General features: G+C 54.5%; 3 protein-coding genes and 1 long non-coding RNA gene across 13 annotated transcripts; 2 read left to right on the forward strand and 2 right to left on the reverse strand.

The window, feature by feature from the left end:
- Positions 1-1,002: 1,002 nt before the first annotated feature.
- Positions 1,003-21,417, forward strand: FERMT3 (FERM domain containing kindlin 3). 3 transcript variants are annotated; one of them, XM_035263084.3, is made up of 15 exons: positions 1,003-1,088; positions 1,609-1,782; positions 4,778-5,011; positions 5,219-5,338; positions 5,440-5,608; positions 5,799-5,901; positions 17,428-17,535; positions 17,700-17,834; positions 17,916-17,965; positions 18,068-18,192; positions 18,365-18,471; positions 18,588-18,821; positions 19,165-19,289; positions 20,568-20,709; positions 20,835-21,417. In XM_035263084.3, the coding sequence occupies exons 2-15, from the start codon at positions 1,623-1,625 to the stop codon at positions 21,012-21,014; spliced, it is 1,992 nt and encodes a 663-aa protein (XP_035118975.1). In that variant the 5' UTR covers positions 1,003-1,088; positions 1,609-1,622; the 3' UTR covers positions 21,015-21,417. The 3 variants fall into 3 exon arrangements, with proteins under 3 accessions (XP_035118975.1, XP_035118974.3, XP_035118973.3); XM_035263083.3 differs by having other exon boundaries at positions 1,558-1,782; positions 20,568-21,417; XM_035263082.3 differs by having other exon boundaries at positions 20,568-21,417.
- On the reverse strand, positions 4,289-5,906 carry LOC144578171 (uncharacterized). Its single transcript, XR_013523473.1, has 2 exons — positions 5,761-5,906; positions 4,289-5,257 (listed from the first exon to the last, which is right to left on the reverse strand). It is a non-coding gene; the product is annotated as an uncharacterized LOC144578171 (long non-coding RNA).
- Positions 21,355-24,008, reverse strand: TRPT1 (tRNA phosphotransferase 1). 2 transcript variants are annotated; one of them, XM_017978227.4, is made up of 8 exons: positions 23,930-24,008; positions 23,627-23,710; positions 23,341-23,422; positions 22,309-22,478; positions 22,050-22,224; positions 21,808-21,864; positions 21,624-21,734; positions 21,355-21,493 (listed from the first exon to the last, which is right to left on the reverse strand). In XM_017978227.4, the coding sequence occupies exons 2-8, from the start codon at positions 23,699-23,701 to the stop codon at positions 21,402-21,404; spliced, it is 762 nt and encodes a 253-aa protein (XP_017833716.1). In that variant the 5' UTR covers positions 23,702-23,710; positions 23,930-24,008; the 3' UTR covers positions 21,355-21,401. The 2 variants fall into 2 exon arrangements, with proteins under 2 accessions (XP_017833716.1, XP_002755512.2); XM_002755466.7 differs by having other exon boundaries at positions 23,880-24,008.
- Positions 23,986-27,356, forward strand: NUDT22 (nudix hydrolase 22). 7 transcript variants are annotated; one of them, XM_035263086.3, is made up of 6 exons: positions 23,986-24,092; positions 24,482-24,973; positions 25,410-25,508; positions 26,590-26,687; positions 26,822-26,915; positions 27,194-27,356. In XM_035263086.3, exons 2-6 carry the CDS (start codon positions 24,494-24,496, stop codon positions 27,332-27,334), a joined length of 912 nt encoding a protein of 303 aa, XP_035118977.1. In that variant the 5' UTR covers positions 23,986-24,092; positions 24,482-24,493; the 3' UTR covers positions 27,335-27,356. The 7 variants fall into 7 exon arrangements, with proteins under 7 accessions (XP_035118977.1, XP_035118978.1, XP_009006635.1 ...); XM_035263087.3 differs by having other exon boundaries at positions 23,986-24,088; XM_009008387.5 differs by lacking the exon at positions 23,986-24,092 and adding an exon at positions 24,110-24,145.
- Positions 27,357-27,600: the final 244 nt, after the last annotated feature.

A 27,600-nucleotide genomic window follows, 5' to 3' on the forward strand; every position in this document is an offset into this window, starting at 1 on the left:
TTTCTGGGCTAGGAAGCCGCTGAGACTAGCAGGTGGCTGGACTTCTGCTGCTAGTTCTGTCAGCTGACTTTTCCCCTGGGAATCCCCGGCAGGCCTCCTTCCCCATCTGGGTGGCCACAGTCAGGCAGTCCCCACTCCTCGACAGGACTCTGCCGCCCCCAGGCCTGTCCACCCTCTGTGCTGCAACCCCCAGTGTATTCCCTGAAAAGGCCGTCATCCGGTGCAGAGCTGGTGGCAGATATAATCTTGGTCTACTGGAGCCCATGTCCTAGGGCAGGTGATGGGCAGGAGGGTGATAGACTGCCAGAAACCCCTAAGGTGACCCCTAAGCATGGACGTGATGGGAGTGAGCCTCCGGGTTCTGGGGCAGGCACATCCAGGAGGGACATAGTGGAGGTATTACATTTGGAGCTGGGGGCCCTGAGGGCCCGGGAGGTTGTGGATGGTCAGGGCCAAGTTCTGTTCCGATGGAGTGGTCACCTGGCAGGTCTGAGTTCATGAGTTTGGAAGTAGCCCAATGTGAAGCTACGAAAAACTGCAAAATGGACTTGTTTCCCTCTGGGGTAGGCCTTGAGGGATCCTTGGTTGACAGGGACAGCCAGGCTGGAGCCGATTAGACTTGGGTCCCAAATAACCTGGATCCACTCTGCCAGCTCCTGGGCTATCCCTCTGGCAGCCCAGTGATGTTTTAAAGCCTGAGGTCCCCACCTCATGACAGGCTGGGGATGGGAGATGCTTCCCACAAAGGCAGACCTAGCCCTGAATGCAAACGGTGGGAGGGGCTTGTTGAGTTCAACTGAGCTTCCCTCAAATGAGGCAGGGGACGATTTCATGGTTTTGAGTCATTAAGCTCTGCTCTTCTGTGCTCTCTGGGGACAAAGGTGGGGGCCCCTGGAGCCCTCTGCGGGCTGGCAGCGTGCTTCCTGCACCCAGCGCCAGCCCGCCCTGGGGAGGGGCTGAGCCCGCCCTGCTGATAAAGCAGAGAGGCAAGGGCTGACCTGAAGGAAGCTCCAAAGAGAAAGGAGGGCAGGAAGCCCACGGCCCGCAGGGGAGTACCCGAGACCCGCCGGCAGCTCTTGCCAGGAAAGGTAAGCTCGGGCCTCACTGGGATCCCAGGCTCTTCTCTTCATCGACCTCCAGCAGCCTCTGCCCAGCCTGCCTCTCACCACGAGGCAGCCTGACCTTTCCACCTCCCCAGGGAGGCTTTGGCTGGTTTGTCATGTTGGCATCTGAGCTGTGGGCCAGGATTGAAACTACTTCCTGGCCTGGGTACAAAGTCATGGCCAGAGTGGGCAGCTGCCCTTGTGGATCTGGGGTGAGCTGTGGGCTGGGGAAGCCACCCCTGGGCTATGCCCAGCTCTGGCATTGAGCAGGGTGGTCCTGAGTGAGTCCCTTCTTACCCAGCCTCAGTCTTGCCGCCTATAGGTTGGGAGTGGTTTGGACTCTATGGTCTCTGAGGGCCCTTTCAGCTCAAGCACCAGCACTGATGAGAGGGTGTGAGGGTACTACGGCATACTGGCCTGGGGCTCACTCTCCCCTCCTTCCTGGTGTGTCCAGGGCACCACGGAGCTCCTCTGTCCACCTTGCCTCCTTTCCCGCTCTCTGTAGAAGCAGCCGAAGCCATGGCGGGGATGAAGACTGCCTCCGGGGACTACATCGACTCTTCCTGGGAGCTGCGGGTGTTTGTGGGAGAGGAGGACCCAGAGGCCGAGTCCGTCACCCTGCGGGTCACTGGGGAGTCGCACGTCGGCGGGGTGCTCCTGAAGATCGTGGAGAAGATCAGTGAGTGTCTGCTACCCTCCTTTGGCCCCCAGCACCATGGGTGGCCGCCACGGGCATCACTGGGCACTTCCGGGCCATCCCTGCTGTGTGGCTCTTGATAATGGTGTCACGGTGACTCAGGCATTAGCTTAATCATTTGGTTCCAAAAAAGACATTTCCCCAACTTCCTCTCCCTCCCACCCTACTCCCTCCCCCGCTTCTGCTCCAGCTGGTCTGCTGAGTATCAGACCCAGCCATGATCCCCCATTCAGCAACCTGTAGGGGCAGAAGGGGTAGTCTTGCCTGGGATGAGACTGAAGCCACATTGCTCAGCTCTGAGGGGGTCTAGGTGGCCTAGGGGCCTGCCCCCGCACTCCCTCCCCCTGGCGGAAGCTCTCAGCAGGCTGGTGAGGGGCCCAGCCTGAGTGCAGAGGCCCTGCCCCCACAGGAAGTTAGGGCAGAGCAGCCTGTGGTATCAGTGGAGGGCCACAGGGCCAGTGACTCGGGGGCTCCTCAGCTTCCTTCCCTGCCGGGGGTTGGGGCTGCCCCTTCCTGGGAGGGCAGCAGGAAGACCCTGATAGAGAAGAAGCCAGGCCCACCATAGTGCGGGCCAAGAGCCTGGGCCTGGGCTGCCGGCTGCGGGCTGTGGGCTGTGATGCGGGGGAGGCTTCCTCAGACCCCGCCAGGCCACCACGTGCAGCTCAGGAGGTCTGTCTGACTCTGGAGAGGACAGGGCCCAGGATGGCCCGGCCATAAGGCTGAGACCTGGAGCAGCTCTGAGAGCAGAAGTGGGGAACAGAGAGAGGGTGGTGAAGACCTGGGCAGCCCTGGGGCACAGCACGAGGGTAATGCAGGAGGCCTTAACCTAGAGTCAGACACACCCCGCTGCTCTACCCACTGCTGGCACCCAGGGTGAGTTCCTTTAGCTCCGTGTCCCCTGTGGTGGGGATACTGTCACTCCTAAGTGTATCAGCTCTGTCTACTGATGCTCAGCCTGGCCTTCCTGGGCCAGTCTCTGGCCTCCTGGAGCACCAGCGGGAGAGGCTGACCCTTGGAAGCTACATGCCGGCTGCCGCACAGAGGGAGCTATCATGGGGGCCTGGAGCCCGAAGAGGGGGCTGCCCCAAGCCCAGGATGGGGATACCCCCAGGAGAAGTCATGCGGTGGCCTCATCAGGGAGGCCGGGGTGGGGTGCTGGGACTCGGAGTGCTGTGAATTAGGGCACTCAGCCGGTGAGGACGCCTGGACCATGACCAGAAATGAGGCTGGATGGTGCCTGGCCAGCTCTGCACAGCCCTGAAGGCCTCCAGGAGGGGTCTAGACTTTGATCTGGAGGGGAAGGTGGCCACTGAATGGTTCTCAGCAGGAGGCCGTCCTGCTGAGGTCAGCAGCGGGGCGGAGGGCTGGAGGCTGCAGAGCCCTGAGGAGGCTGTGGTCCTGGTCAGAGATTCCAGGGCCTCCTAAGGCTGGGCAGGGAGGGCGGAGAGGAGGGTGGATTTTGGAGGTGGGATTGACACTGGTCACACTTGGCAGCTAGGAAAGGGAGATTCCTGGGCCTCTGGCAAGAGTCCTTATCCCCCAGCCCTGAGAGGTGGCATGGGGAGCTGGTGAGGACAGGGCACCTCTTTGCAGAGTCTGAGCTGAGCACCCAAAGCTAGCACCAGGAGTTGTGGCACTTACAGTCCCAGTGTCAGGCACTTGGCCAGGGGAACAGACGCTTCTGAAGGGAGAAAGCCAGTGGACGGGCCCCTCAGCCGACGGCACATGGGTTTCTGGCCGGGATCGCAGGGCAGGGTCTGGACCAAGGGCCACATATAGGGCTGGCGGCAGAAAATGGCAACTGAAGCCACAGAATAGGGAGAGTCAGTCAAGGGGCATGGCTGAGATGGGAGCAGGGGGTTCAGCCTGAACCTGGGGAAAGGACAAGGTAAGGGGCAGGTCAGGAGAGGGGCCAGAGAGGGCAGAAGAGCAAGGAGCCAAGTGAAGGGGAAGTGGCGGCACACAGCCAGGGCCCAGCCAGGGTGCCCAGGAGGGAGAGCCAGTTCTGGGAGGGGAGGAGTGGGAGGATGGGCGCTTCTCTTGGTTTGGCAGCAGTGGCGATGCCTGGAGTGTGGAGTGGGGGGGGGATGGAGTTGGGGGCGTTGAGGCGGATGGCATGCGGCAGGAATCAGAAACTCGCTGGAGGACCCTGGAGGAACCCAGAAAACAGGGCTTTGCAAACTCTCGAGGACTGTACACCCAGAGCAGCTTCTGGGCAGCCTTTTTTGAGTGCGCCCTCCCGCTGGGTCCTGCTCCTGGAGGGAGGAGTGGGTAGACCTGTGCCTTCCATTACTATGTGCCCAGTGCCTAGCTGGCTGACAAGGGACATGCGCACATCTCTAACTCAATGCTCACTCGTGGATAGTCATGTGTGCATGAGTTTGCCACAAACTCTGCACCCACCATGTGGCAGGTACTGTTCCATGTCCCAGTTTAAAGATGGTTATTATATCTGACAAACAGGGAAACTGAGGCCCAGAGAGGTTAGTGGCTTGTCCAAGGTCACACAATAGTACTTATAAATATTGAGTGCCCACTGCCCCAGGCCAGGCACAGATCCAGGCCCTGAGGACACACAGCAGCCAGACAGATGTAGTCTCTGCCTCCGGGAGCTCCCCAGAGTGCAAGACAGGGGCCATTAAACCGTGGATTATGGGGGACAGAGGAGGTGCCATGTGGAGAGAGCCCAGTGGGCTAGACTGCAAGAGATGAGGTGCTAAGATTGGGGTTCACAGATTCTGGGTTGGAGAGCTCCCTGGGAAGAGAAGCCAAGCCTAGAAGGCCAGTCAGGGCAGCCCACAGAGAGCGCTGCTGCCGTTACCATGGGGTAGACCCCAGGCCCACGCAGGCTGTCCCACTCTTGGCCTAGGTGGGCCAGGGCCGTGGTCACCCCAGGCCTCTGCATCCTGGGGTTGTGCTGGGTGTTGGGGGCAGCAGGGAGGAAGGCTGGACCCAGATGCACCCCCGTGCCCCGCAGATCGCAAGCAGGACTGGTCAGACCATGCCATTTGGTGGGAACAGAAGAGACAGTGGCTGCTGCAGACCCACTGGACACTGGACAAGTATGGGATCCTGGCGGATGCCCGCCTCTTCTTCGGACCCCAGCACCGGCCTGTCATCCTTCGGCTGCCCAACCGCCGCGCGCTGCGTCTCCGCGCCAGCTTCTCCCAGCCGCTCTTCCAGGCCGTGGCTGCCATCTGCCGCCTCCTCAGTGAGTTGCCTGGCTGGTCCCCCCGGCCCACAAGGGTGATGCAGAGAGGCAGATCCCCCCGTTTCCAGACCCAGCTCTGGTCACATTGTCCTTGCTGTCTGGGTCGTCACCCTGCCTGCAGGGCTGTGACCCATCCCAAGTGCCCCTGGGTGATGTGGGGAGGCCACAGCAGGACCTTGTCCCTACTGAGGCCCTAGCTCCCCTCAGGCATCCGGCACCCCGAGGAGCTGTCCCTGCTTCGGGCTCCTGAGAAGAAGGAGAAGAAGAAGAAAGAGAAGGAGCTGGAGGAAGAGGTCTATGATTTGAGCAAGGTCGTCCTTGCTGGGGGTGAGTGCAGGTGGGGGTGGGCCTGGGGGGCAGGGGCGGGGCCAGCCCGTGAGTACCAGCCCTGGGGTACAGGCCTGGTTGACCCCCAACCTGCACTCCAGGCGTGGCGCCTGCACTGTTCAGGGGGATGCCAGCTCACTTCTCAGACAGTGCCCAGACTGAGGCCTGCTACCACATGCTGAGCCGGCCCCAGCCGCCACCTGACCCCCTCCTGCTCCAGCGCCTGCCACGGCCCAGCTCCCTGTCCGACAAGACCCAGCTGCACAGCAGGTGCGCCCAGGAGCCACACCCCTCATGTCAGGGCCCCCCACCCAGGATCCACCCCTGCCCCGTGTCCGTGCTCACTCCAAATCTGTGCTTCGTTTCCTGGCCTTTCCTTTGTGTTCCCCAGCCCAGCCCCCCTCCCCACCCCAGGGCCGTACCTGGTGCAGCCCTGACTGCTGCCTCTGCTGCGGCCCAGGTGGCTGGATTCGTCGCGGTGTCTCATGCAGCAGGGCGTCAAGGCGGGGGACGTGCTCTGGCTGCGCTTCAAGTACTACAGCTTCTTCGACTTGGATCCCAAGGTGGGCTGGGGCAGGGAGAAAGGGGGCCTCGGGTCCATGCAACATGGAGACCTAGGTCCCAGGGTCTGGAGTCTGGGATGTTAGTGACTTGTAGTGGCTTGTCTGGCTGCCTGTTTGTCCATCTACACATTTGCGTACTGACCCCACAAACACGCACTGAGACATATCTACACACCTCAGCATCGGCCCGGGTGCTGGACCCTGGGCAGATGCTGAAGCAGGTGAAGACCAGTCAGTCTCAGTGCCTGTTTCCCAGGGAGCTATGGGGAGGAAGCTGAGACCCACCGATCCTCGCAGACAGTGGGGGATGCCCCTAGGAAGTCTGGGGCTCATGTGGGAGAGGCCCAGGCCTGGGAGCTCTGGGAAGACTTCCTGGAGGGGGCAGCATTTGGGACTGCAGGACCTAGGGTGCATGAGGAAGGAAGCTTTGCAGGGCAGTCCCAGTGTGCCCTGTCCCCTCTTCTTCCCTTCCTCCATTGGCAACCAACATGCTCCATGCAGAGTGCTCCATGTAATGTGCTTCACGTGCATCTGAGAAACTGCCCAGGAGCTCACAGGCTGCTCTACCTGTCAGCCCCGCTTCTCTGCCCTGCCTCTCTGCAATACATCGTGGTTGTCTGAACACTTACTCCGCAGAATCCCACTCCTACTTACAAGCTTTCTCTGGATGCTGCTCGACTCCCTTGCACTCCTCTCGCACTCCTCGGCCATGGCTATTCTGTATCTTTTGTCACCATCCACATGTGAGAAGTGCACCTGCTGAGGTGGCCACACCTCCAGGCTGTCTGTCCTCTGGCCCTGTCCCACCCGCTTCTTACTTGACCACTTGTGACATAGTCACCACCCTGACCACTTCTCTGGAATATCTTCCTCCTGAAGCCTCAGGTCCACTTTCGTGGGGGGTGGCCTCTCCCAGGCTGCTCTGCCAGACTCTGTGGCTCTGCCTCCTCCTCTCCGTGGCCTCTTGGTGTCAGCGAGCCCCAGGCTCCGCCCCAGCCTCTGCTCCCTCCCTCCTTCTCTCAGTCACCTCCAGCCTCATGGATTTCAACTCTGTCTCCACACTCTGTCTCCCAGCTGATGATCTCCAGCTCAGATGACTCTCCCCTAAGCTTTATTTATTTATGTATTTATTTAATTTTATTTATTTATTTATTTATTGAGGTGGAGTTTCGCTCCTGTTACCCAGGCTGGAGTGCGATGGCGCGATCTCGGCTCACTGCAACCTCCGCCTCCTGGGTTCAGGCAATTCTCCTGCCTCAGCCTTCCGAGTAGCTGGGATTACAGGCGTGCACCACCATGCCCAGCTAATTTTTTGTATTTTTAGTAGAGACAGGGTTTCACTGTGTTGACTAGGATGGTCTCGATCTCTTGACCTCGTGATCCACCTGCCTCGGCCTCCCAAAGTGCTGGGATTACAGGCGTGAGCCACCGCGCCCGGCCTACTTTTATTTTTGAGATAGTCTTGCTCTATCGCCCAGACTAGAGTGCAGTAGCGTGATCCCAGCTCACTGCAGCCTGGACCTCCCAGGCTCAAGTGATCCTCCGGCTTCGGCTCCCTGAGTAGCTGGGACTGTAGGCGTACACTATACCTGGCTAATTTTTCTTTTTAATCTCCAATGTTTATCTGAAGTTCAGGGGTACATGTGCAGGATGTGCACATTTGATACACAAGTAACTGTGTGCTGTGGTGGTTTGTGCACAGATCAACCCATCACCTAGGTATTAAGTACAGCATCCATTAGCTATTCTTCCTGATGCTCTCCCTCCCACACCACTGGTCCCCTTAATTATTGTATTTTTTGTAGAGATGGTGTTTGACCATGTTGCCCAGGCTAGTCTCCAACTCCTGGGCTCAAGTGATATGCCCATTCTGATCTCTCAAATACAGATTTTTAACTGTGTCTTTTTATTCTAGTGTTTCCTTCTCTATGACATATTTCCACGTCTTGGTTTTGCTGTTTCACACATATCTACTGACTTTGTAAGAAAGTTGAAGTTTTCGCTCTTACATTTTCTTCCTGCCCACACAATACACACATTTCCTTGCATCTTTCTAAGTGAGTAGTGTCTGTAGTCGTTGGTTAGAACAATGTGATATGGCTGTAAATAGTAACACATATAATTAGTGTTCCTAGTTAAGCCACAGAGTAACTATGATTATTTTTCCTTTTTTGCTCAAGTGTTTTTGAAGTTCATAATTGCATAATTGCCTTTTTTTTTTTTTTTTTTTTTGAGATGAAGTTTGGCTCTTGTTGCCCAGGCTGGAGTACAATGGCTCAATCTTGACTCACTGGAACCTCTGCCTCCCAGGTTCAAGTGATTCTTCTGCCTCAGCCTCCCAAGTAGCTAGGATTACAGACATGTGCCCGGCTAATTTTTTGAATGTAGTAGAGACGAGGTTTCACAAGGTTGGTCAGGCTGGTCTTGAACCCCTGACCTCAGATGATCCACCCTCCTCAGCCTCCCAAAGTGCTGGGATTACAGGTATGAGCCACCATGCCTGGGCATAATTCATATATATTTTTTACTTATTTTTCTATTCATTGTTTGCCCAAATTACAAGAAAGACTAAGGCTCTCTGGACACTCTGTTTGACTGTGGCTTGCCACTGGAGGCGCTCCACAGTGATCAGGCAGGATGCCCCTTCACCAAGTTCAAATGATCCTTCAACAATATACCCAACAGTAACGATTCCTTTCAAATGGTCAATCACATTAGGATATTAATCTGTATCATTTCTTTCTCAGAATCGTGGATTTCTTGTACTCCAGAGCCACTGCTTGAATGCTGTTCTTGGACTTTCCTTCACTGTTTTCCCAGGAATTCCTACACTGTACTTCATTTCCTGGCCTGCTGGGTTCCCCTTTATTGATTAACTTCCTTCTTTGATGCAACTCATACATCAATAGCTTCTTCTAAAAGGGTGCATGAGACATAAATATTCTGAAATCCTGTTTCTCTGAAAAGGTCACTGTTCACACATGTACTTTGGCTGGGTATAGAATTCTAAGTTGACATTTTCCTGCAAAAGTCTGAAGCCATCTTGCCACCGTCTTATAGTTTCCAGTGTTGTTATCTGGTGCCATCTGTGTTTTCAATCCTTCATATCTGACCATTTTGCTTTTTCTTGGAGGGGGAGTGGAGATACTGGAAGCTTTTAGAATTTTTTTTTTTTAATCCCCTGGTGTTCCAAAAATCTCTGAACATATGTCATGGGTATGGATCTTTCTTTATTTGTTGACCTGTATTCTTGCTGGGCTTTTTCAAATCTGAAAGCAGACTTGGGTCATTCAAGTCTGGAAAAATGCCCTATACACTCTCTTTAATAGTTTCTGGCCTGGCGTGGTGGCTCAAGACTATAATCCCAGCACTTTTTGGGGTGAGGTGAGGGGTTCATCTGAGCCCAGGAGTTTGAGACCAGCCTGGACAACATGGCAAAAGCCTGCATCTACAAAAAAATTGTTTTCAAGACAGAGTCTTGCTCTGTCACTCAGGCTGGAGTGCAGTGGTGTGATCTTGGCTCACTGCAACCTCCATCTCTTAGGTTCCAGAAATTCTGTGCCTCAGCCTACTATGTAGGTGGGATTACAGATGCCCCCCCATCACACCCATCTAATTTTTGTATTTTTAGTAAAGACAGGGTTTCACCGTGTTGCCCAGGCTGGTCTTGATCTCTGGAGCTTAGGCAAGCCACCCGCCTCAGCCTCCCAAAGTGCTAGGATTAGGTTCTTTTTCTTTCTGTGTTCTACTCTCTGGAGACTTCATCAACGTATCCTCTAAAATATCTACTGAATTTTTATTTTCTGTAACTCTGTATTTAAGTTCCAAGAGTTACTGTTTTTGGAGTGTTCCTTTATAGGGCATTTTCTTATTGCTGTTATTTTTGAGACAGTGTTTTACTCTTGTTGCCCAGGCTGTAGTGCAGCGGCATGATCTCGGCTCACTACAACCTTGCCTCCCGAGTTCAAGCGATTCTCCTGCCTCAACCTCCCACAAAGCTGGAATTACAGGTGCCCACCACCACCACGCCCAGCTAATTTTTTTTTTTTTTTTTGTATTTTGAGTAGAGATGGGGTTTCACCATGTTGGCCAGGCTGATCTCAAACTCCTGACCTTAGGTGATCCACCCCACTCAGCCTCCCAAAGTGCTGGGATTACAGGCTCGAGCTACCATGCCTGGCCATGGGGCGTTCTTTTCAAGTGTAACATATCTTTAGAAAAATGCACAAATACAATTAAAATACCAAGCAACAGAACTTTACTGGGCCCAGAAGCCCCCTTACACTCCTTCCAGGCAATATTTCCCACAAGAAGTAACCATTAACTTTGTTTCCAACACCTTAGATTAGTTCTTTCTGTCTGTGAAAGTTACATAATGGAGTCACACAGTCTGTACTCTCTGCATCTGGCTTCTTTGAGCTTTACGTTTGTATGATTCATCCATGTTGCATACAGTCATCTTAAAGTCTTTCTCACTGTTGTATAATATTTCATTATGTCAATATATCACAATTAATTTATCCATTCTACTGGTTTTTTTTTTTTATTTCTTTGTTTGTTTTGTTTTGTTTTTGAGATGGAGTCTTGCTCTGTCACCCAGGCTGGCGTACAGTGGCATGATCTCATCTCACTGCAACCTCCGCCTCCTGGGTTCAAGCAATTCTCCTGCTTCAGCCTCCTGAGTAGCGGATTACAGGCATGTGCCACAATGTCCGGCTAATTTTTTTGTATTTTTAGTAGAGACAGAATTTTACCATGTTGGCCAGGCTGGTCTTGAACTCCTGAACTCAATTGATCTGTCTGCATCGGCCTCCCAAAGTTTAGGGATTATGGGCATGAGCCACAGGACCTGGGGCTCCATTCTACTGTTGATGGACTTTGCACAATTTCCAGATTGGGGCTGTTATGAATAGAGATGCTATGAACGTTCCAGTCTGTGTATTTTGGTGAACATGTTTATACCCTGTGGTATAGGGCATGCATGAGTTTAACTGTGGTAGCTACCATTACACAGCTTTTCAAAGCTGTACCAGGCCTGTTGTGGAGGCTCACGCCTGTAATCCCAGCACTTTGAGAGGCTGAGGTGGGCAGATCACTTGAGGTCAGGAGTTTGAGACCAGCGTAGCCAACACAGTGAAACCCCATCTCTACTAAAAATAGAAAACATTAGCTTGGCGTGGCGGTGCATGCCTGTAATCCCGTCTACTTGGGAGGCTGAGGTGTGAGAATCCCTTGAACTTGGGACCTGGAGGCTGCAGTGAGGTGAGATCCCAAGATAAGCCACTGTACTCCAGCCTGGTGACAGAATGAGACTCTGTCTCAAAAAAAAAAAAGAAGAAGAAGAAAGAAAAAGAAAACCAAAGCCTGGTGTGGTAGCTCACGCCTGTAATCCCAGCACTTTGGGAGGCTGAGGTGGGTGGATCACGAGGTCAGGAGTTCAAGACCAGCCTGGCCAATATGGTGAAACCCTGTCTCTACTAAAAATACAAAAAATTAGTCCGGGCGCGGTGGCTCAAGCCTGTAATCCCAGCACTTTGGGAGGCCGAGGCGGGTGGATCACGAGGTCATGAGATCGAGACCATCCTGGTCAAAATGGTGAAACCCCGTCTCTACTAAAGATACAAAAAATTAGCTGGGCATGGTGGCACGTGCCTGTAATCTCGGCTACTCGGGAGGCTGAGGCAGGAGAATTGCCTGAACCCAGGAGGCGGAGGTTGCGGTGAGCCGAGATTGCGCCATTGCACTCCAGCTTGGGTAACAAGAGTGAAACTCCGTCTCAAAAAAAAAAAAAAAAATACAAAAAATTAATTTCTTATCTTGTGGCTATGCAATAAAAAAAAAAATACAAAAAATTACCCAGGTATGGTAGTGCACACCTGTAGTCCCAGCTACTCAGGAGGCTAAGACAGGAGAATCACTTGAACCCAGAAGGCAGAGGTTGCAGTGAGCCAAGATCATGCCACTGTTCTCCAGCCTGGGTGACGGAGCAAGACTCCGTCTCAAAGAAACAAACAACTAAGTGACTGCACCAGTTTACACTCCCGCCAGCAGCACGTAAGCGTTTCAGTTCCACGGCTCACCAGCGCCTGCTATTTTCTATTTTTCCGTGTGGCCATTCAGATAGGTGTGTAATGGTATCTCATATAGATATATTTTTTTTCTTATTATTTTTTTTAATAAGATGGGGTTTCACCTTGTTGGCCAGGCTGGTCTTGAACTCCTGACCTCACGTGATCTACCCCACCTCAGCCTCCCAAAGTGCTAGGATTAGAGGTGTGAGCCACCACGCCCAGCCCATGGTATCTCATAGAATTTTGTTTAAACAGTTGCATTGAGGTAGATCTTATATACCATAAAAATCACCGATTGTTAGCATTCAGCTTGATTATTTTTAATAAACATGTATGCTCGTGCGACCATCGCCACCATGCAGTGTTAGAACATTCCCACTGCCCCAGACAACCACTGATCGTACGATGCGCATTTGCAGTCGCTTCTCCTCCCACACTCACCCCCGACCACCACTGCTCTCCACGTGGCTTTAATTTACATTTCCCTGATGACTATTAAAGTTGAGTCCCTTTTCATATGGCTGTTAGCCATCTGCGTACCCCACTTTCTGAGGTTTCTGCTCAAATACTTTGACAATTGTCATATGAGTTGTTTGTCTTGTTCTTATTGACTTGTAGGAGTTCTTTATATATTCTGAATATGAGCACTTTGCCAGATAAATACATTGTGAATATATTTTCCCCCTCTGTGCTTTGCCTTTTAATTCTCTGGTTTCTTTTGATAAAAAGCAGCTCCTAATTTTAATAGAACCAAATTTATATTTTTATCTTTCTTTTTTTATTTTTAGAGATGGGGTCTCGCTCTGTCTCCCAGACTAGAGTGCAGTGGTGCAATCATAGCTCACTGTAACCTTGTGTCCTGGGCTCAAGCAATCTTCCTGCCTTAACTTTCTGAGTAGCTGGGACTACAGGCATGTGCCACCAAGCCTGGCTAATTAAAACAAAAATTTTTTTTTTTTTGAGACGGAGTCTCACTCTGTCGCCCAGGCTGGAGTGCAATGGTGTGTTATTGGCTCACTGCAACCTCCATCTCCTAGGTTCAAGTGATTTCCTGCCTCAGCCTCCTGAGTAGCTGGGATTACAGGCATGCACCACCATGTCTGCCAGATGTTTGGTATTTTTAGTTAAGACAGGGTTTCACCATGTTGGTCAGGCTGGCCTTGAACTCCCAGCCTCATGATCCGCCTGCCTTGGCCTCCCAAAATGCTGGGATTATAGGCATGAGCCACCGTGCCTGGCCTAATTTAAAAATTTTTTAGAGATAGAGTCTTGCTACATTGCCCAGATTGGTCTCAAACTCCTGGTCTCAGGTGATCCTCCTGCTTTGATTTCCTGAGTACTTGGGATCTTTTTTCACATGTATGATTAACACATTTTGTGTCCCGTTTAAGAAGGGGAGGAGGGCAGCAAATCACACTGCCACGTGTGTACCTATGCAAATATCTTGCATGTTCTTCACATGTACCCTAAAACCTAAAATGCAATAAAAAAAAGAAAGAAATCTTTCAGCCAGGCACAGTGGCTCACTTGATTATCCACCCAAAGTGGGTGGATCACAAGGTCAGGAGTTCAAGACTGGCCTGGCCAAAATGGTGAAACCCTGTCTCTACTAAAAACACAAAATTTAGCCAGGTATGGTGGCAGGTGCCTGTAATCTCAGCTATTTGGGAGGCTGAGGCAGGAGAATCGCTTGAACATGGGAGGCAGAGGTTGCAGTCAGCTGAGATTGCACCATTGCTCTCCAGCCTGGGCAACAAAAGTGAGATTCCATCTCAGAAGAAAAAAGAAAAGAAATCTTTCTTGTCTTCTTGACCTGGCGCAGTGGCTCATGCCTATAATCCCAGCACTTTGGGAGGCTGAGGTGGGTGGATCACCTGAGGTCAGGAGTTCGAGACCAGCCTGACCAACATGGTGAAATCTCATCTCTACTAACTACAAAAAATTAGCCAGACGTGGTGGTAATGCCTGTAATCCCAGCTACCTGGGAGGCTGAGGCAGGAGACTTACTTGAATCTGGGAGGCGGAGGTTGCAGTAAGCTGAGATTGTACCATTGCACTCCAGCCTGGGCAACAAGAGTGAAAACTCCATCTTGGAAAAAAAAAAAGAAATCTTTCCGAGCAGGTGTAGTGGCTCATGCTTGTAATCCCAACACTTTGGGAGGCCAAGGCAGAAGGATTGCTTGAGGCCAGGAGTTCAAGACCAGCCTGGGCAACACAGAGAGACACCATCTCTAAAAAAACAAAAAGCATCAAAGAATCTTTCCTACTTCAGGAGAGGTAGCCCCGTGTTTTCTCTAAAGGCTTTATTGTTTTTGGTTTTTTGAAACAGAGTTTCACTCTTGTTGCTTAGGTTAGAGTGCAGTCACCTGAGCTCGGCTCATCTCGCCCTCCACCTCCCGGGTTCAAGCTATTGTCCTGCCATAGCCTCCCGAGTAGCATTACAGGCATACACCACCACACCCAGCTAATTTTGTAGTTTTCTAGAGACAGGGTTTCTCCATGTTGATCAGGCTGGTCTCAACCACCCGACTTCAGGTGATCCACCCGCCTTGGCCTCCCAAAATGTTGGCATTACAGGCGTGAGCCACTGCACCCCGCCTATTATTTTAACTTTCATATTTAGATTGGCAATTCATCTGAATTGGTATTTGTGTGTGGTCTCAGGTAGGAATCCAAATACTCTTTTTTTTTTTTTTGAGACGGAGTTTCACTCTTGTTACCCAGGCTGGAGTGCAATGGCACGATCTCAGCTCACTGCAACCTCCGCCTCCTGGGTTCAGGCAATTCTCCTGCCTCAGCCTCCTGCAAATACTCTTTTTTTTTTTTTTTTTTTAACACATCGATATCCAGTGGCCCCAGTGCTGTCTACTGAAGAAGCACCTGTCCCTGGGAAGTATGGCATCACCTTTGTCCTGGGTCCTGTGAACATACATGTATGGGTCTCTGACTGGGTCTTCAGTTCCTCTGCACTGATTTGTCTCTCTTTGCCGATGCCACACATTCTTAGTTACTATCACTTTATAGTTACAGTCCTTTATTTTATTTATTATTTATTATTTTTATTTTTTGAGATAGAGTCGTTCTGTGGCCTGGGCTGGAGTGCAATGGCACGATCTCAGCTCACTGCAACCTTCGCCTCCTGGGTTCAAGAGAGTGTCTTGCCTCACCCTCCCACGTAGCTGGGACTACAGGAACCCGCCAGCACAGCCAGCTAATTTTCGTATTTTTAGTAGAGACAAGACCTGAAGTGATCTACCTGCCTTGGTCTCCCAAAGTGCTGGGATTATAGGCATGAGCCACTGAGCCCAGCTACATTCCTTTGACAAAGAACATTTTGGGGCCGGGCACAGTGGCTCACACCTGTAATCCCAGCACTTTGGGAGCCCAAACCCAAAGTTTGAGTTTGAGACTAGAATGGTCAACATGGTGAAACCCCGTCTCTACTAAAAATACAAAACTTAGCTGGGCGTGGTAACACATGCCTGTAATCCTAGCTCAAGAGGCTACTCATCTCACTGCACTCCAGCCTGGGCAACAGAGCAAGACTATCTGAGGAAAAAAAATTCTGATTTTGTTTTATGAGTGTAGCGCTTTATTTCTGTAAGAGTTTTTTTTTTTTTTTTGAGATGGAGTTTTGCTCTTGTCCAGGTGGGAGTGCAATGGCACGACCTGGGCTCACTGCAACTTCCACCCCCCAGGTTCAAGCAATACTCCTGCATCAGCCTCGCAAGTAGCTGGGATTACAGGTGTGTGCCACCACGCCTGGCTAATTTTTATTTTTTTTGAGATGGGGCTATTTCACCCAGGCTGGAGTGAAGTGATGCCACCTCAGCTCAGTGCAACCTCCGCCTCTTGGGTTCAAACCATTCTCCTGCCTCAGCCTCCCGAGTAGCTAGGATCACAGGCATGCAACACCACGCCTGGCTAATTTTTGTATTTTTAGTAGAGAGCGTTTTACCATGTTGGCCAGGCTGGTTTCAAATTCCTAACCTCAGGTGATCCATCTGCCTCAGCCTCCTGAGTAGCTGGGATTACAGACACGTGCCACCATGCCTAGCTAATTTTTTGTATCTTTAGTAGAGACAGGGTTTCACCATTTTGACCAGGATGGTCTCGATCTCTTGACCTCATGATCCACCTGCCTTGGCCTCCCAAAGTGCTGGGATTACAGGCTTGAGCCACCGCGCCTGGCCAAGTGCTAGGATTATAGGAGCCACCATGCCTGGCCTAATTTTTGTATTTTTAGTAGAGGCAGGGTTTCACCACATTGGCCAGGCTGGTCTTGAACTGCTGACTTCAGGTAATGCACCCGCCTTCGCCTCCCAACCTGCTGGGATTACAGGCACAAGCCACCGCACCCAGCCAATCTCCGTTCATTTTGCTGCTTGCTTTCTATCTATTTTTCAAATCTCATTGGTGGATTTACCAGACATTTACCAGACAGTAGAGGGGAAAGGCATGAGGCCCCAGCTCTCTCTGCATATCCCAGTTCCCAGTTATAGTTTGCTCTCCATCTTCTAGATTTTCTTCTTCTTCTTTGTTTTAGAGACAAGTTCTTACTCTATCCCCCAAGCTGGGGTGCAGTGGTGCAATCACAGCTCACTGCAGCCTCGACCTCCCCAGCTCAGGTGATTCTCCCACCTCAGACTCCTGAGTACCTGGGACTACAGGCATGTGCCACTTCACGTGGCTAATTTTTTGTATTATGAATAGAAATGGGGTTTCACCGTGTTGCCCAGGCTGGTCTGAAACTCCTGGGCTCCTATCCACCTGCCTTGATCTCCCAAAGTGCTGGGGTTACAGATGAAAGCCACCGTGTCTGGCCTCTCCTTTCTCCTTTTGAGTTTATCTTCCTATGTCTTTGCTATCAATTTTGGCTGGGTTTCAGCAGGAGTGTTGGTAACTGGGATCCCCCCTTGGAGCCTCTGCCCTCCCTGTCCCTTTCCTCTGGAATCCTCTTCCTCCACTCTTCACTTTAGTGACCCATTGTCATCCTTCCTGTCTCTACTCAGCTTGTCGCCTCCTTAGGGAAGCCTTCCCTGACTGCTTCACCATGTTCCATTCTCTCACCTCCTTTGAACTTGGGGTGCCCTAGACTGAAGGCTTGTGTGAACTTCCCTGTGGAACCCGTTTCTTTGATAGTGTTTATTGCAGCTTTGAACTACTTGGCATTGATTGGTTTACTTGGTCTCCCCTGCACTCAGGGCAGCATGCTGTCACACAGTAAACATCTGCACAGCCGAACAAAGGTTTAGAGGGGAAATGGGTGCAGGCCTGGGCAGCAGGGGCTATAAGGGAGGGGTGGGGATCTGCGGCTCATGTCTGGCCACTGAAGGAACCTGCCTCAGCAAGGAGGGCAGGGCAGACAGAGGGCCAAAGGCTGGCAGGGGCTGGGTGCTGGGCGTCCAGGACAGCTGGCATCTGACCAGCCCAGCCTCCCCTCCCACTGCTCCAGACAGACCCTGTGCGGCTGACACAGCTGTATGAGCAGGCCCGGTGGGACCTGCTGCTGGAAGAGATTGACTGCACGGAGGAGGAGATGATGGTGTTTGCCGCCCTGCAGGTACCAGGCGGGCCTGGGGGCATGGGAGTGGCTGGGAGGTGGGCTAGTCCCAGGGCAGGAAGGGCCTTCCAGAGTGGGGGCTACCTCCAGGGAAGCCCGGCCTGGGGGCACTGCTACGGGACCCGCTGCTGGACTGAGCCCTCCCTGGCTTCATGCCCACCTAGTACCACATCAGCAAGCTGTCCCAGAGCGGGGAGGTGGGGGAGCCGGCTGGCACAGACCCAGGGCTGGATGACCTGGATGCGGCCCTGAGCAACCTGGAGGTGAAGCTGGAGGGGTCGGCGCCCACAGACGTGCTGGTGAGGAGGGGCTCAGGGTGAGGACTGGGCAGTGACATATGTGAGGCCCTGGGTGCCCCTCTGACTCTGTTCCTCCCATAGGACAGCCTCACCACCATCCCAGAGCTCAAGGACCATCTCCGAATCTTCCGGTGAGTTGGGGGCCAGAGTAGGTAGCACTGCTGGAGGGCCCAGTCTGCCTATGGAGGGAGGGGGCCAGGTGGTCTTTCACAAACCTCCCGAATTCCACAAAGGCCCCGGAAGCTGACCCTGAAGGGCTACCGCCAGCACTGGGTGGTGTTCAAGGAGACCACACTGTCCTACTACAAGAACCAGGACGAGGCCCCGGGTGACCCCATCCAGCAGCTCAACCTCAAAGGTGAGTGTACCAGAGCAGGGGTGGGTGCGGTCCCCACCTGTCGGCTGGTTTCCTCCCGGAGACGGCAAGATACCCTCTGTCCTGAGGTTATGATGTGGAGCTGGCATGTACTCCAGGACCTCAAGTGGCGCTGCCCCTCCCGACCTCCTAGGCCACCCCTCTCTCCCTCCAGGCTGTGAGGTGGTCCCTGATGTTAATGTCTCTGGCCAGAAGTTCTGCATTAAACTCCTAGTGCCCTCCCCTGAGGGCATGAGTGAGATCTACCTTCGGTGCCAGGATGTGAGTGAGGGCCAGGCAGGAGCTGGGGCAGGGGCTGGGGCTGAGGGTCATCAAGGATGGGACAGGGGCCGGGGTCAGGGCTTGGCTAGCGCTGTCCCCCTCACCCCCCCACCCAGGAGCAGCAATATGCCCATTGGATGGCCGGCTGCCGCTTGGCCTCCAAGGGCCGAACCATGGCCGACAGTAGCTATACCAGCGAGGTGCAGGCCATCCTGGCCTTCCTCAGCCTGCAGCGCACGGGCGGCGGGGGCCCGGGCAACCACCCCCAGGGCCCTGATGCCTCTACCGAGGGCCTCAACCCCTATGGCCTGGTGGCCCCCCGTTTCCAGCGAAAGTTTAAGGCCAAGCAGGTACCAGAGGGAGTCAGGGTGGGAATGAGCACAGTGTTTACCCAGACACCCCTGAGCCCTGGGTCTCCACAAAGCCTTCCTTGGGAAAGCCATGTGCTCACTGGGCTTCTCCCACTGCGTCCCTGAAGCTGCATGGCTGGTCCCCACCCTCTGGGAGGAGTCACGGTCTAGGTGGCCCCGTCCACCTCATGCCTGGCACAGTGCAAATCTGCACCTTGGCAGCCCCACCTGGGCACTGCCATTCCCAGGCTCACAGGCTGTCACCCTGACAGGGAGGTGGGGGCTTGGTGACTTTGGGAGAAGGAAATAGTACCTTCAGCCTGTCACCAGTATGGTCCCACAGCTCACCCCACGGATCCTGGAAGCCCACCAGAATGTGGCCCAGCTGTCACTGGCAGAGGCCCAGCTTCGCTTCATCCAGGCCTGGCAGTCCTTGCCCGACTTCGGCATCTCCTACGTCATGGTCAGGTATGGTCCCTGACTGAGCCCCTGCTGAGCACCGCCTCTGCCCTCACCTGCCACCCGGCTGCTGTGTGCACACATCCCAAGTGGGGTCTGGACAGGCACCCTGAAGACTCCCTTCCCTTGTTGTTTGTAGGCAGGACTTAGTGAGGGCCCATGTGTGCCCCTTATGCTGCCCCTCCACAACAAACATAAGAGACAAAACTCACGCTGGGTGCAGGGCTCATGCCCGTAATCTCAACACTTTGGGAAGCGGAGGCAGGAGGATCCCTTGAGCCCAGGAGTTTGACACCAGCCTGGACAACATAGAAAGACCCCTGTCTCTACAAAAAATTGTAAAAAAATTAGCTGGGCATGGTGGTGGGCACCTGTAGTCCCAGCTACTTGGGAGGCTGAGGTGGGAGGATCTCTTGAGCTTGGGAGGCTGAAGCTGCAGTGAGCTGTGATTACACCACTGCACTCAAGCATAGGTGACAAAGCAGGACTCCATCTCAGAAATAGGCCAGGCACAGTGGCACACATCTGTAATCCCAGCACTTTGGGAGGTTGAGGCAGGTGGATCACCTGAGCTCAGGAGTTCAAGACTAGCCTGGCCAACATGGAGAAACTCTGTCTCTACTAAAAATACAAAAATTAGCTCGGGGTACTGTGGCACATTCCTGTGGTCCCAGCTACTGAGGAAGCTGAGGCAGAATTGCTTGAACCCGGGAGGTGGAGGTTGCAGTGAGCAGAGATCACACCACTGCGCTCAAGCCTGGGTGACAGAGCGAGACTCCATCTCAAAAAAAAAAAAAAAAAAAACCTAAAATTAAATGAAGAGCTCAGGCCAGGAGAGCAGAAGAACCAGTTCTTGTCCCAGCTCTGCTGTGGACAGTTCACTGCCTGGGCCTGGGTTCTCCAGTCTGCAGGAAAGGGTTAGGGGTGGATGCTGTTATGGGGAGTGAGCCCTTTCGATTAGTTGCTTCCCAAGACTGCAGAGAAGAGAGTGAGACAGCAGCTGATGAAGAAGACACCAAAAACCAAAAAAAGTTCCTATTTAAAGGCATGGCCTGTTTGCTGCATGCTGCTAAATGCTGTTGTGGGATTCTATCAGTTCACCTCCATTTTCCAGATGAGGAACTGGGGGCCCAGGGAACCCAAATGGCTTGCTCAGGGTCACACAGCTGGTGAGCTGCAGCGTGGGAAAGGGCTCGCTCTCCAGCATGGAAGCACCTTGTCTGGGCGGATTGGGCCATGTGGAGGGTGGGGGGGCCCTTGCTCACACTCTCTCCCACTGGGGACCAGGTTCAAGGGCAGCAGGAAAGACGAGATCTTGGGCATCGCCAACAACCGACTGATCCGAATCGACTTGGCTGTGGGCGACGTGGTCAAGACCTGGCGCTTCAGCAACATGCGCCAGTGGAACGTCAACTGGGACATCCGGCAGGTAGGCCCAGACCAAGGGCAGGGATGGGGGGAAGGTGCCAGGCCGGAGCTGGATCCAGCCAGGGTGGGACAGTGGTGCTCCATTATCCCACCCCCCATTCGCCCCTCTGACTGTCCCCTCTTCAGGTGGCCATTGAGTTTGATGAGCACATCAATGTGGCCTTTAGCTGCGTGTCTGCCAGCTGCCGGATTGTGCACGAGTACATTGGGGGCTACATTTTCCTGTCGACCCGGGAGCGGGCCCGGGGGGAGGAGCTGGATGAAGACCTCTTCCTGCAGCTCACAGGAGGCCATGAGGCCTTCTAAGGGCCGTCTGACTGCCCCTACCCTGCTCACCACCTGTCACAGCCACTCCCAAGCCCACACCCACTGGGACTCACTGCTCCACACCTGCTCCAGGCAGGCACCCAGCTGGGCATATTCATCCGCTGTCACTGGCTTTCTGCAGGCCAGCGACCTGGCTGGGCCAGACACTGCCATCACCCAGGCTAGGGCTAGGGGTGGGGGTCCCCGAGCTCATGCAGTGCCCCCTTTCCTTGTCTGAGTGGCTGATGCTGATACCCCTGACCTATCTGCAGTCCCCCCGCACACAGGGAAGACCAGAAGATGTAGCTATGGGATGATGAAGCATGGTTTTGAACTGGAGTTTCTTTCTTGTTACTTTTTAAAATTTCTTTTTCATAAATTAATATTTTATTGTTGGATCCTCCCCCTTCCTCTGGAGATGTGCTTGGGGCCACTCTGACACTCTGTCTCTTCATCACCAGTCAAGGAAAGGGGCTTTCCTGATAGAGACAAGTTGGTTAGAGAAAGGGAAATCTAAGTCAGCCTGGGGTTGGAGGCTAGGAGAGAGGTGAGGGCAGAAGGGCACAGGCTTCAGGCACAAGGAATAGGGGCTGGGGTGGTGGCTCTCACGGGTAGGGCGTAGCCTCAGGGCCTCCTTGAAGTACTTGGGAAGCAGGAGGCCATCAGTATTCCCTGGAGTCAGAATCACTCCATTGGCAGAGCGGAAGAAGGGTATTCCATCTGCCAACAGAGCCAGAGATGTGACTCATGCCCTCCGGAAGGCCAGGGAAGCCCCTACTTTGACCAGACTCACCTGCCAGGGCCAGGGGTCCATCGATGAACACAGCTATTTCACAGTGTGGCCGCATGCCTGCAGAGACAGCGGGGGTGGGGGCCTAAGCACCCAGGGCGCAGTCAGCAACCCTGGGTTGGGGGATGCGGGGGTGCTGTTCCATGTTGGGCATGGGGTGGCCTCAGATGAGGGTTGTAACCTTTGGAGGGGACCTGGGAGTACAGAGTGGGTAGGAGTAGCTGGGTGGAGGGGAGGGCACTCACCACTGATGACACCGGGGTCTCCAGGCAGTCCTGGGGCCAGGTGGATATGCGTCCTTCCCCGGCAGGACAGGCCCTTAAGTAGGATGGATGGCCAGTGCTTCCAGAATGTACCATGAACTAGCACCGGGGGCAGGGCCTGTGGTGTCTCCAGAGGCATCAGCTCCAACTCAGGTACCTGGTTGAATGGGCAGCAGTGAAACCACCTTGGCAGGCAGGGGTCCCTCCCATCTGGCTCTCCTGCTTGTCCCCTCACCCTGACCTGCAGGGAGTGGCCCTGGTTGGCCCGGATGAGGGGACCAGTGCTGGGATTCCCAGGCTGCAGGGCGAATCGCTGCTTGCCGTTGGTGTCCACCACGCGCTGCACGTCTTCAGCAGAGAAGCGGTGGAACTGGGGCAACTGCAGGAGGGCGCCCAGGGGCACAAAGCCATCTGCGGGCAGGCAGGTACTCAGGAACCAGGCTTGCTCTGGACTGCACCAGGGTTAACAGGGAGCCACAGGTAACACAAAAAAAGTCTGGACTTGGGAATTGCATGGGCATCCTCTGTGGGACCTTCGGAAAGTCTCCCCTTTCTGCCAGGCGCGGTGGCTCACGCCTGTAATCCCAGCACTTTGGGAGGCCGTCGCAGGTGGATCATGAGGTCAAGAGTTCGAGACCAAAACAAACAAACAAAAAAACAAAAAAGAAAAATTTAAAAAAAGTTCAAGACCAACCTGGCCAACATGGAGAAACCCCATCTCTACTAAAAATACAAAAATTAGCTGGGCGTGGTGGCAGGCACCTGTAGTCCCAGCTGCTCGGGAGGCTGAGGCAGGAGAATCGCTTGAACCCGGGAGGTGGAGGTCGCAGTGAGCCGAGATCACGCCACTGCACTCCAGCCTGGACGACAGAGCGAGTCTCCATCTCAAAAAAAAAAAAAAAAAAAGTCTCCCCTTTCTGGGCCTGTTTTTTCAACTTACACAGAAAGAGGATCTGCCTCACGGAGGGGCAGGGAGGTGAGTACACACTTTCGATACCAGGTGCCCATACCCTCCAGGGCACGCCTTCGAGGTAAGTGCTGATGTAGCTGCTTAGCTGGAGGGGGCATCGCCAGGCCTGGCCCAGACAAGAGCCCTCCTCGGTCTGCTGTGGGCATGACAGGGTCTCTAGGCCTGGCTCTCCTCTGTGCGTGGGGAAGAAGTGCCCTCTGTGCCTTCCTCAGGGAGCAGTGGAGGCAGCCGTGGAGGAGGGGTCACAGACAGGCTCTTGTTGCTCTCTGGGCTCAAGCGCCAGCCTCCAAGGCCCCTACTTACCGGCTCCCATAGGAAGCCCCAGCTTCAAGGCTCCGTGGCGCAGGGCATATGATAGAGCCTTGGACAGCTGCACGTCTCGGTCCTGAAAGAACCCAGCGGTGGTCCCTGGTCTCCATGGTGACCCTGCCCTGCTGCCCACCCTGAACCCTCAATGACCACTGCAGAGAGAGCCCAGAGGGAGAGGAGTGCCAGTGGTCTCCAGGAATGGTAGAACCCTTCAGCCCCGCCCCTCAGCAACTCCCAGGGAGCCTGGACTGGTGGGAGCGGGTGGGGAGGAGGCGCGCACCTGTTCCCGGGGTCTGAGGGTCCTTCTAGCCCTGGGCCCTGCTGCTTCCTGCCTTCCTTCTCCAGAGGAGTTCATGGCTAAGACCTGTGGGGCAGTGACGAGGGAGCACTGCGTTAAGGACCCTCCCAAGTCCCCACCCCTCCCAGAAAAATCACAGTCTCAGGAAATGAGCGCTGGGTGGGGGCATACGGCTCATTAAATTCACCACCCCCCCTCCCACGTCCCAGGTGCAGAGAGGGAAAGCCAGACTTGCCCAAGGTCACACCGTCAGCCAGGAGCGCAGGGAGACCGAGCCCTGCATACCAGCTTGCGGGTGCGTCCCAACAGGGTAGTCTGGGAGGCGGGGCCGACGTGCGGACGGACGGACGGAGCGGAAGCGTCTGGGCAGCGGGGACTAACCACCAAGCTCCGCGACCGCGGCGGGGCGGGCGGCGGACCCGCCAATGAAAAGCCGCGGGGCAAGTAGGTGGGCACTTCCGCTTCAGGGGAAGGGGCGGAGCCTGCGGGACCCGGCGGTCGGTGAGCGCCGGCTCGAGGCTGGAGCTTCTGGGCCCTGGGAGGGGGATCTCCGCGCGACCAGGGTCGGAGGCAGACTCTGGGTTTGGGGAACATGGGCATTTGGGGTCACCTGAACCCAGCCTTTTGGTGGTAGGGATGCCTGGGTGTCCTGGACACCCTGCGGGACTCGGGGCTCCTGCGGGGAAGATGGGACGCTTCGCTGCCCAAGGAGTGGTCAGGGGGGTGCAGAAGGGCTGCGGGTGCCTTCAGGAGGTCTGCGACAGAGGGGGCCAGCTGCGCACCCCAGGAGTGGTAGTGGCCCTCCTGGGTGACAGACCTGGCTGTATCCTCCCCCAGAGCTGCCCCACCATGGATCCTGAGGTGACCCTGCTGCTGCAGTGCCCTGCGGGGGGCCTGCCCCAGGAGCAGGTCCAGGCTGAGCTGAGCCCCGCCTATGACCGTCGCCCACTGCCAGGTGGGGACGAGGCCATCACTGCCATCTGGGAAACCCGGCTAAAGGCCCAACCCTGGCTCTTCGACGCCCCCAAGTTTCGCCTGCACTCAGCCACCCTGGCGCCCACTGGATCTCTGGGGCCACAGCTGCTCCTACATCTGGGTCTTACTTCCTACCGGGACTTCCTGGGCACCAACTGGTCCAGCTCAGCTGCCTGGTTGCGACAGCAGGGGGCCACCGACTATGGTGACACTCAGGCCTATCTGGCGGACCCACTGGGGGTGGGCGCTGCACTAGCCACGGCTGATGACTTTCTTGTCTTCCTGCGCCGCTCCTGGCAGGTGGCTGAGGCCACCGGGCTCGTGGATGTGCCTGGTGGGCACCCTGAGCCTCAGGTGAGATGCCAACCTGGGCACAAAGACCCAGACGGCTCAAGGGAGCTGCAGCTTTCCACCTTCCCAACCCTCCCAGCTTTGGTTTCCTCGTCCCTTAAAGGGAAAATTGGCCTGGTGTTTCTCTGAAAGTTTGCTCAGGGCAGTCCGGCTGCCTCCCCACTGACCCCTGCCCCAGTCCTGTGAGAAACTAGAAGCATAGGGAGGAAAGATCACGAACAGGAAGAAGATGCCCTACCCCATCCCACCCCCTGTGTGACCCCTTTGAAGCTGGACCTCTGGTTGTCTGCCTGGAAAATGACACCAGACTTGGGATCACTAACTCTCTTACACTGCGTCACATCAGGATCTCAGGGCCAGCAAGCATAGGCTTGCTGATCCTGAGATGGGGTGGGAGGGAAGAGGGTGGGGAGCAGGGGCTGAGCCTGACTTCTCATAGGCCCTGTGCCCTGGTGACAGCCCCCAGCACCAGGACCTCGCTGGGGAATTGGTGGTACGTGAGTTCTTTTCCAGTGTCCTTCAGGAGATCTGTGATGAGGTGAGTGAGGTTGACCTGCACAGGGTGGTAGACATGAAGGGAGGTGTAGGACTTGCCAGAATTCTACAGGTCTGGGCTGGCAGGAGGCCTGCAGGCATCTGGCCAGCATTGAAGAAGTTGGCTTTACAACTAGACATACTTGGAGTGGAATTCTAGCCCTCAATGCCCGCTGCCTTGGATTCTTATTTTCTTTCTTTTTTTTTTTTTTGAGAGTCTTGCTCTGTTACCCAGGCTGGGTGGAGTGGTGCCATATTGACTCACTGCAACCTTCGCTTCCCGGGTTCAAGGGTTTCTCATGCCTCAGCTTCCTGTAGCTGGGATTACAGGTGCCGGCCACCATGCCTGGCTAATTTTTTTTGAGACAGTCTGGCACTGTTGCCAGACTGGAGTGCAGTGGCGTGATCTCGGCTCACTGCAACTTACGCCTCCTGGGTTCAAGCGATTCTCCTACCTCCGCCTCCTGAGTAGCTGGGATTACAGGCACAGGCCACCATGCCTGGCTAATTTTTTTGTATTTTTAGTAGAGGCGGGGTTTCACCATGTTGGTCACGGTGGTGTTAAACTCTTGACCTCGTGATCTGCCCACCTTGGCCTCCTAAAGTGCTGGGATTAAAGATGTGAGCCACTGCCCTCGGCCTCACCTGGCTAATTTTCGTATTTTTAGTAGTGATGAGGTTTCACCATGTTGCTGGGCTGGTCTCAAACTCCTGGCCTCAAGTGATTCACCAGCCTCAGCCTCCCAAAGTATTGGGATTGGCCAGCCAAGGAATCTTCTTTTCAATGGAAACAATCACAAATGTGTTGCCTCCTCCTCAAGTCTGTTGAAAAAGGAGTACGTGGGAGTCCCAGTCACTAAATTGACTTCCCTTGGGCAACTCTGGGCAATGTGCTCAGTCTCTCTGGTTTTGGTGCATCTGTAGAACAAATATGGCCATCAGGTGACATACTGTGATGCTGGAACCTTGATCTACAAGGCATAAAATACTGTACATGGGTAACAGGCTGATTTTCATTGAGAGGGGCAGGGATGTGGGCAGTGGCATTGATAGGAGGGAATCCCCCCCACAACCCTCCACCCCAGGTGAACCTGCCGCTGCTCACCCTGAGCCAGCCCCTGCTGTTGGGAATCGCCCGAAACGAGACCAGTGCTGGCCGAGCCAGTGCCGAGTTCTACGTCCAGTGAGTGGGCTCGGGTACTTGATCCTGGGTCTTGGGGAGGTGGGTGATGAGGAATGGGCTGAGGCAGCTGTGGCTCCACAGGGACCCCCGCAGGGGCTGGTCACCCACTAAGCCACCCGTGTGTTCTTGTCCAGGTGCAGCCTGACTTCTGAGCAGGTGAGGAAGCACTACCTGAGTGGAGGTCCCGAGGCCCACGAGTCTACAGGAATCATCTTTGTGGAGACACAGGTGCAGAGTGACAAACCGTCTTGCTTGGAGGCCAGGGCTGGGGCCTGCAAAGAGGCCTGGCAATGCTTGTCTTGTAGGGGAGGTGTCGGCTGGGTCACAGTTCCCTCCAGAGTCACAAGATTATCCCTCAGTGCAAGGGAAAGGTCCAGGGACCTGTTCAGCTCCTTAACATGCCTTCCTAGGGACAGTCCAGAGGTCTCTGAGGCTCAGGAATTCCAGGCACAGCCCTAGCAGATGTGGCAAGGCCTGAATGCCTGGGTCTGGCTGTGTCCCCACAGAACGTGCGGAGATTGCAGGAGACGGAGATGTGGGCTGAGCTCTGTCCCTCCGCCAAAGGCGCCATTCTCCTCTACAACCGGGTTCAGGGAAGTCCCACCGGAGCGGCCCTAAGGTCCCCAGCCCTACTCCCACCATTCTGAAGACAATAAAGGACTTCATTCATTTTGTTGGCATCTGCTGTTTCTGTGATAAAAAGGAGCAATGGGGCCTGAGTGTGTACGGCAAGACACGTGACTTGGGGGGGAAAAAAAACCTCCGCCAGCCTCAGTGACCCCCTCTGCAAGCACGGGATAAGGGCTGTGCCTCCCTTTGCTGTCTCCAGCAAGGCTCCGGGGCAGAAGCAGCTCTGTGAGATATGCCTCGCTGCAGAGCGGAGCAGCAGCGTAACGGAGAGACGGTGGCCGGG

This window comes from Callithrix jacchus, chromosome 10 (genome assembly GCF_049354715.1).
Source record: "Callithrix jacchus isolate 240 chromosome 10, calJac240_pri, whole genome shotgun sequence".
Classification (NCBI taxonomy): Eukaryota; Metazoa; Chordata; class Mammalia; order Primates; family Cebidae; genus Callithrix; species Callithrix jacchus.

Excerpts from the sequence above, each read along its gene's own strand:
- FERMT3 (XM_035263083.3), top strand. The coding sequence starts at position 1,623 with ATGGCGGGGATGAAGACTGCCTCCGGGGACTACATCGACTCTTCCTGG. Across the intron at positions 5,609-5,798 it reads AAGACCCAGCTGCACAGCAG|GTGGCTGGATTCGTCGCGGT; the intron begins GTGCGCCCAGGA and ends GCTGCGGCCCAG. Across the intron at positions 18,193-18,364 it reads CCAGCAGCTCAACCTCAAAG|GCTGTGAGGTGGTCCCTGAT; the intron begins GTGAGTGTACCA and ends CTCTCCCTCCAG.
- TRPT1 (XM_017978227.4), bottom strand. The coding sequence starts at position 23,701 with ATGAACTCCTCTGGAGAAGGAAGGCAGGAAGCAGCAGGGCCCAGGGCT. Across the intron at positions 22,479-23,340 it reads GGGGCTTCCTATGGGAGCCG|ATGGCTTTGTGCCCCTGGGC; the intron begins GTAAGTAGGGGC and ends GCCTGCCCGCAG. Across the intron at positions 22,225-22,308 it reads ACCAGGGCCACTCCCTGCAG|GTACCTGAGTTGGAGCTGAT; the intron begins GTCAGGGTGAGG and ends CCATTCAACCAG.
- NUDT22 (XM_017978225.4), top strand. The coding sequence starts at position 24,281 with ATGCCTGGGTGTCCTGGACACCCTGCGGGACTCGGGGCTCCTGCGGGG. Across the intron at positions 25,509-26,589 it reads TTCAGGAGATCTGTGATGAG|GTGAACCTGCCGCTGCTCAC; the intron begins GTGAGTGAGGTT and ends CCTCCACCCCAG. Across the intron at positions 26,688-26,821 it reads AGTGCCGAGTTCTACGTCCA|GTGCAGCCTGACTTCTGAGC; the intron begins GTGAGTGGGCTC and ends GTTCTTGTCCAG.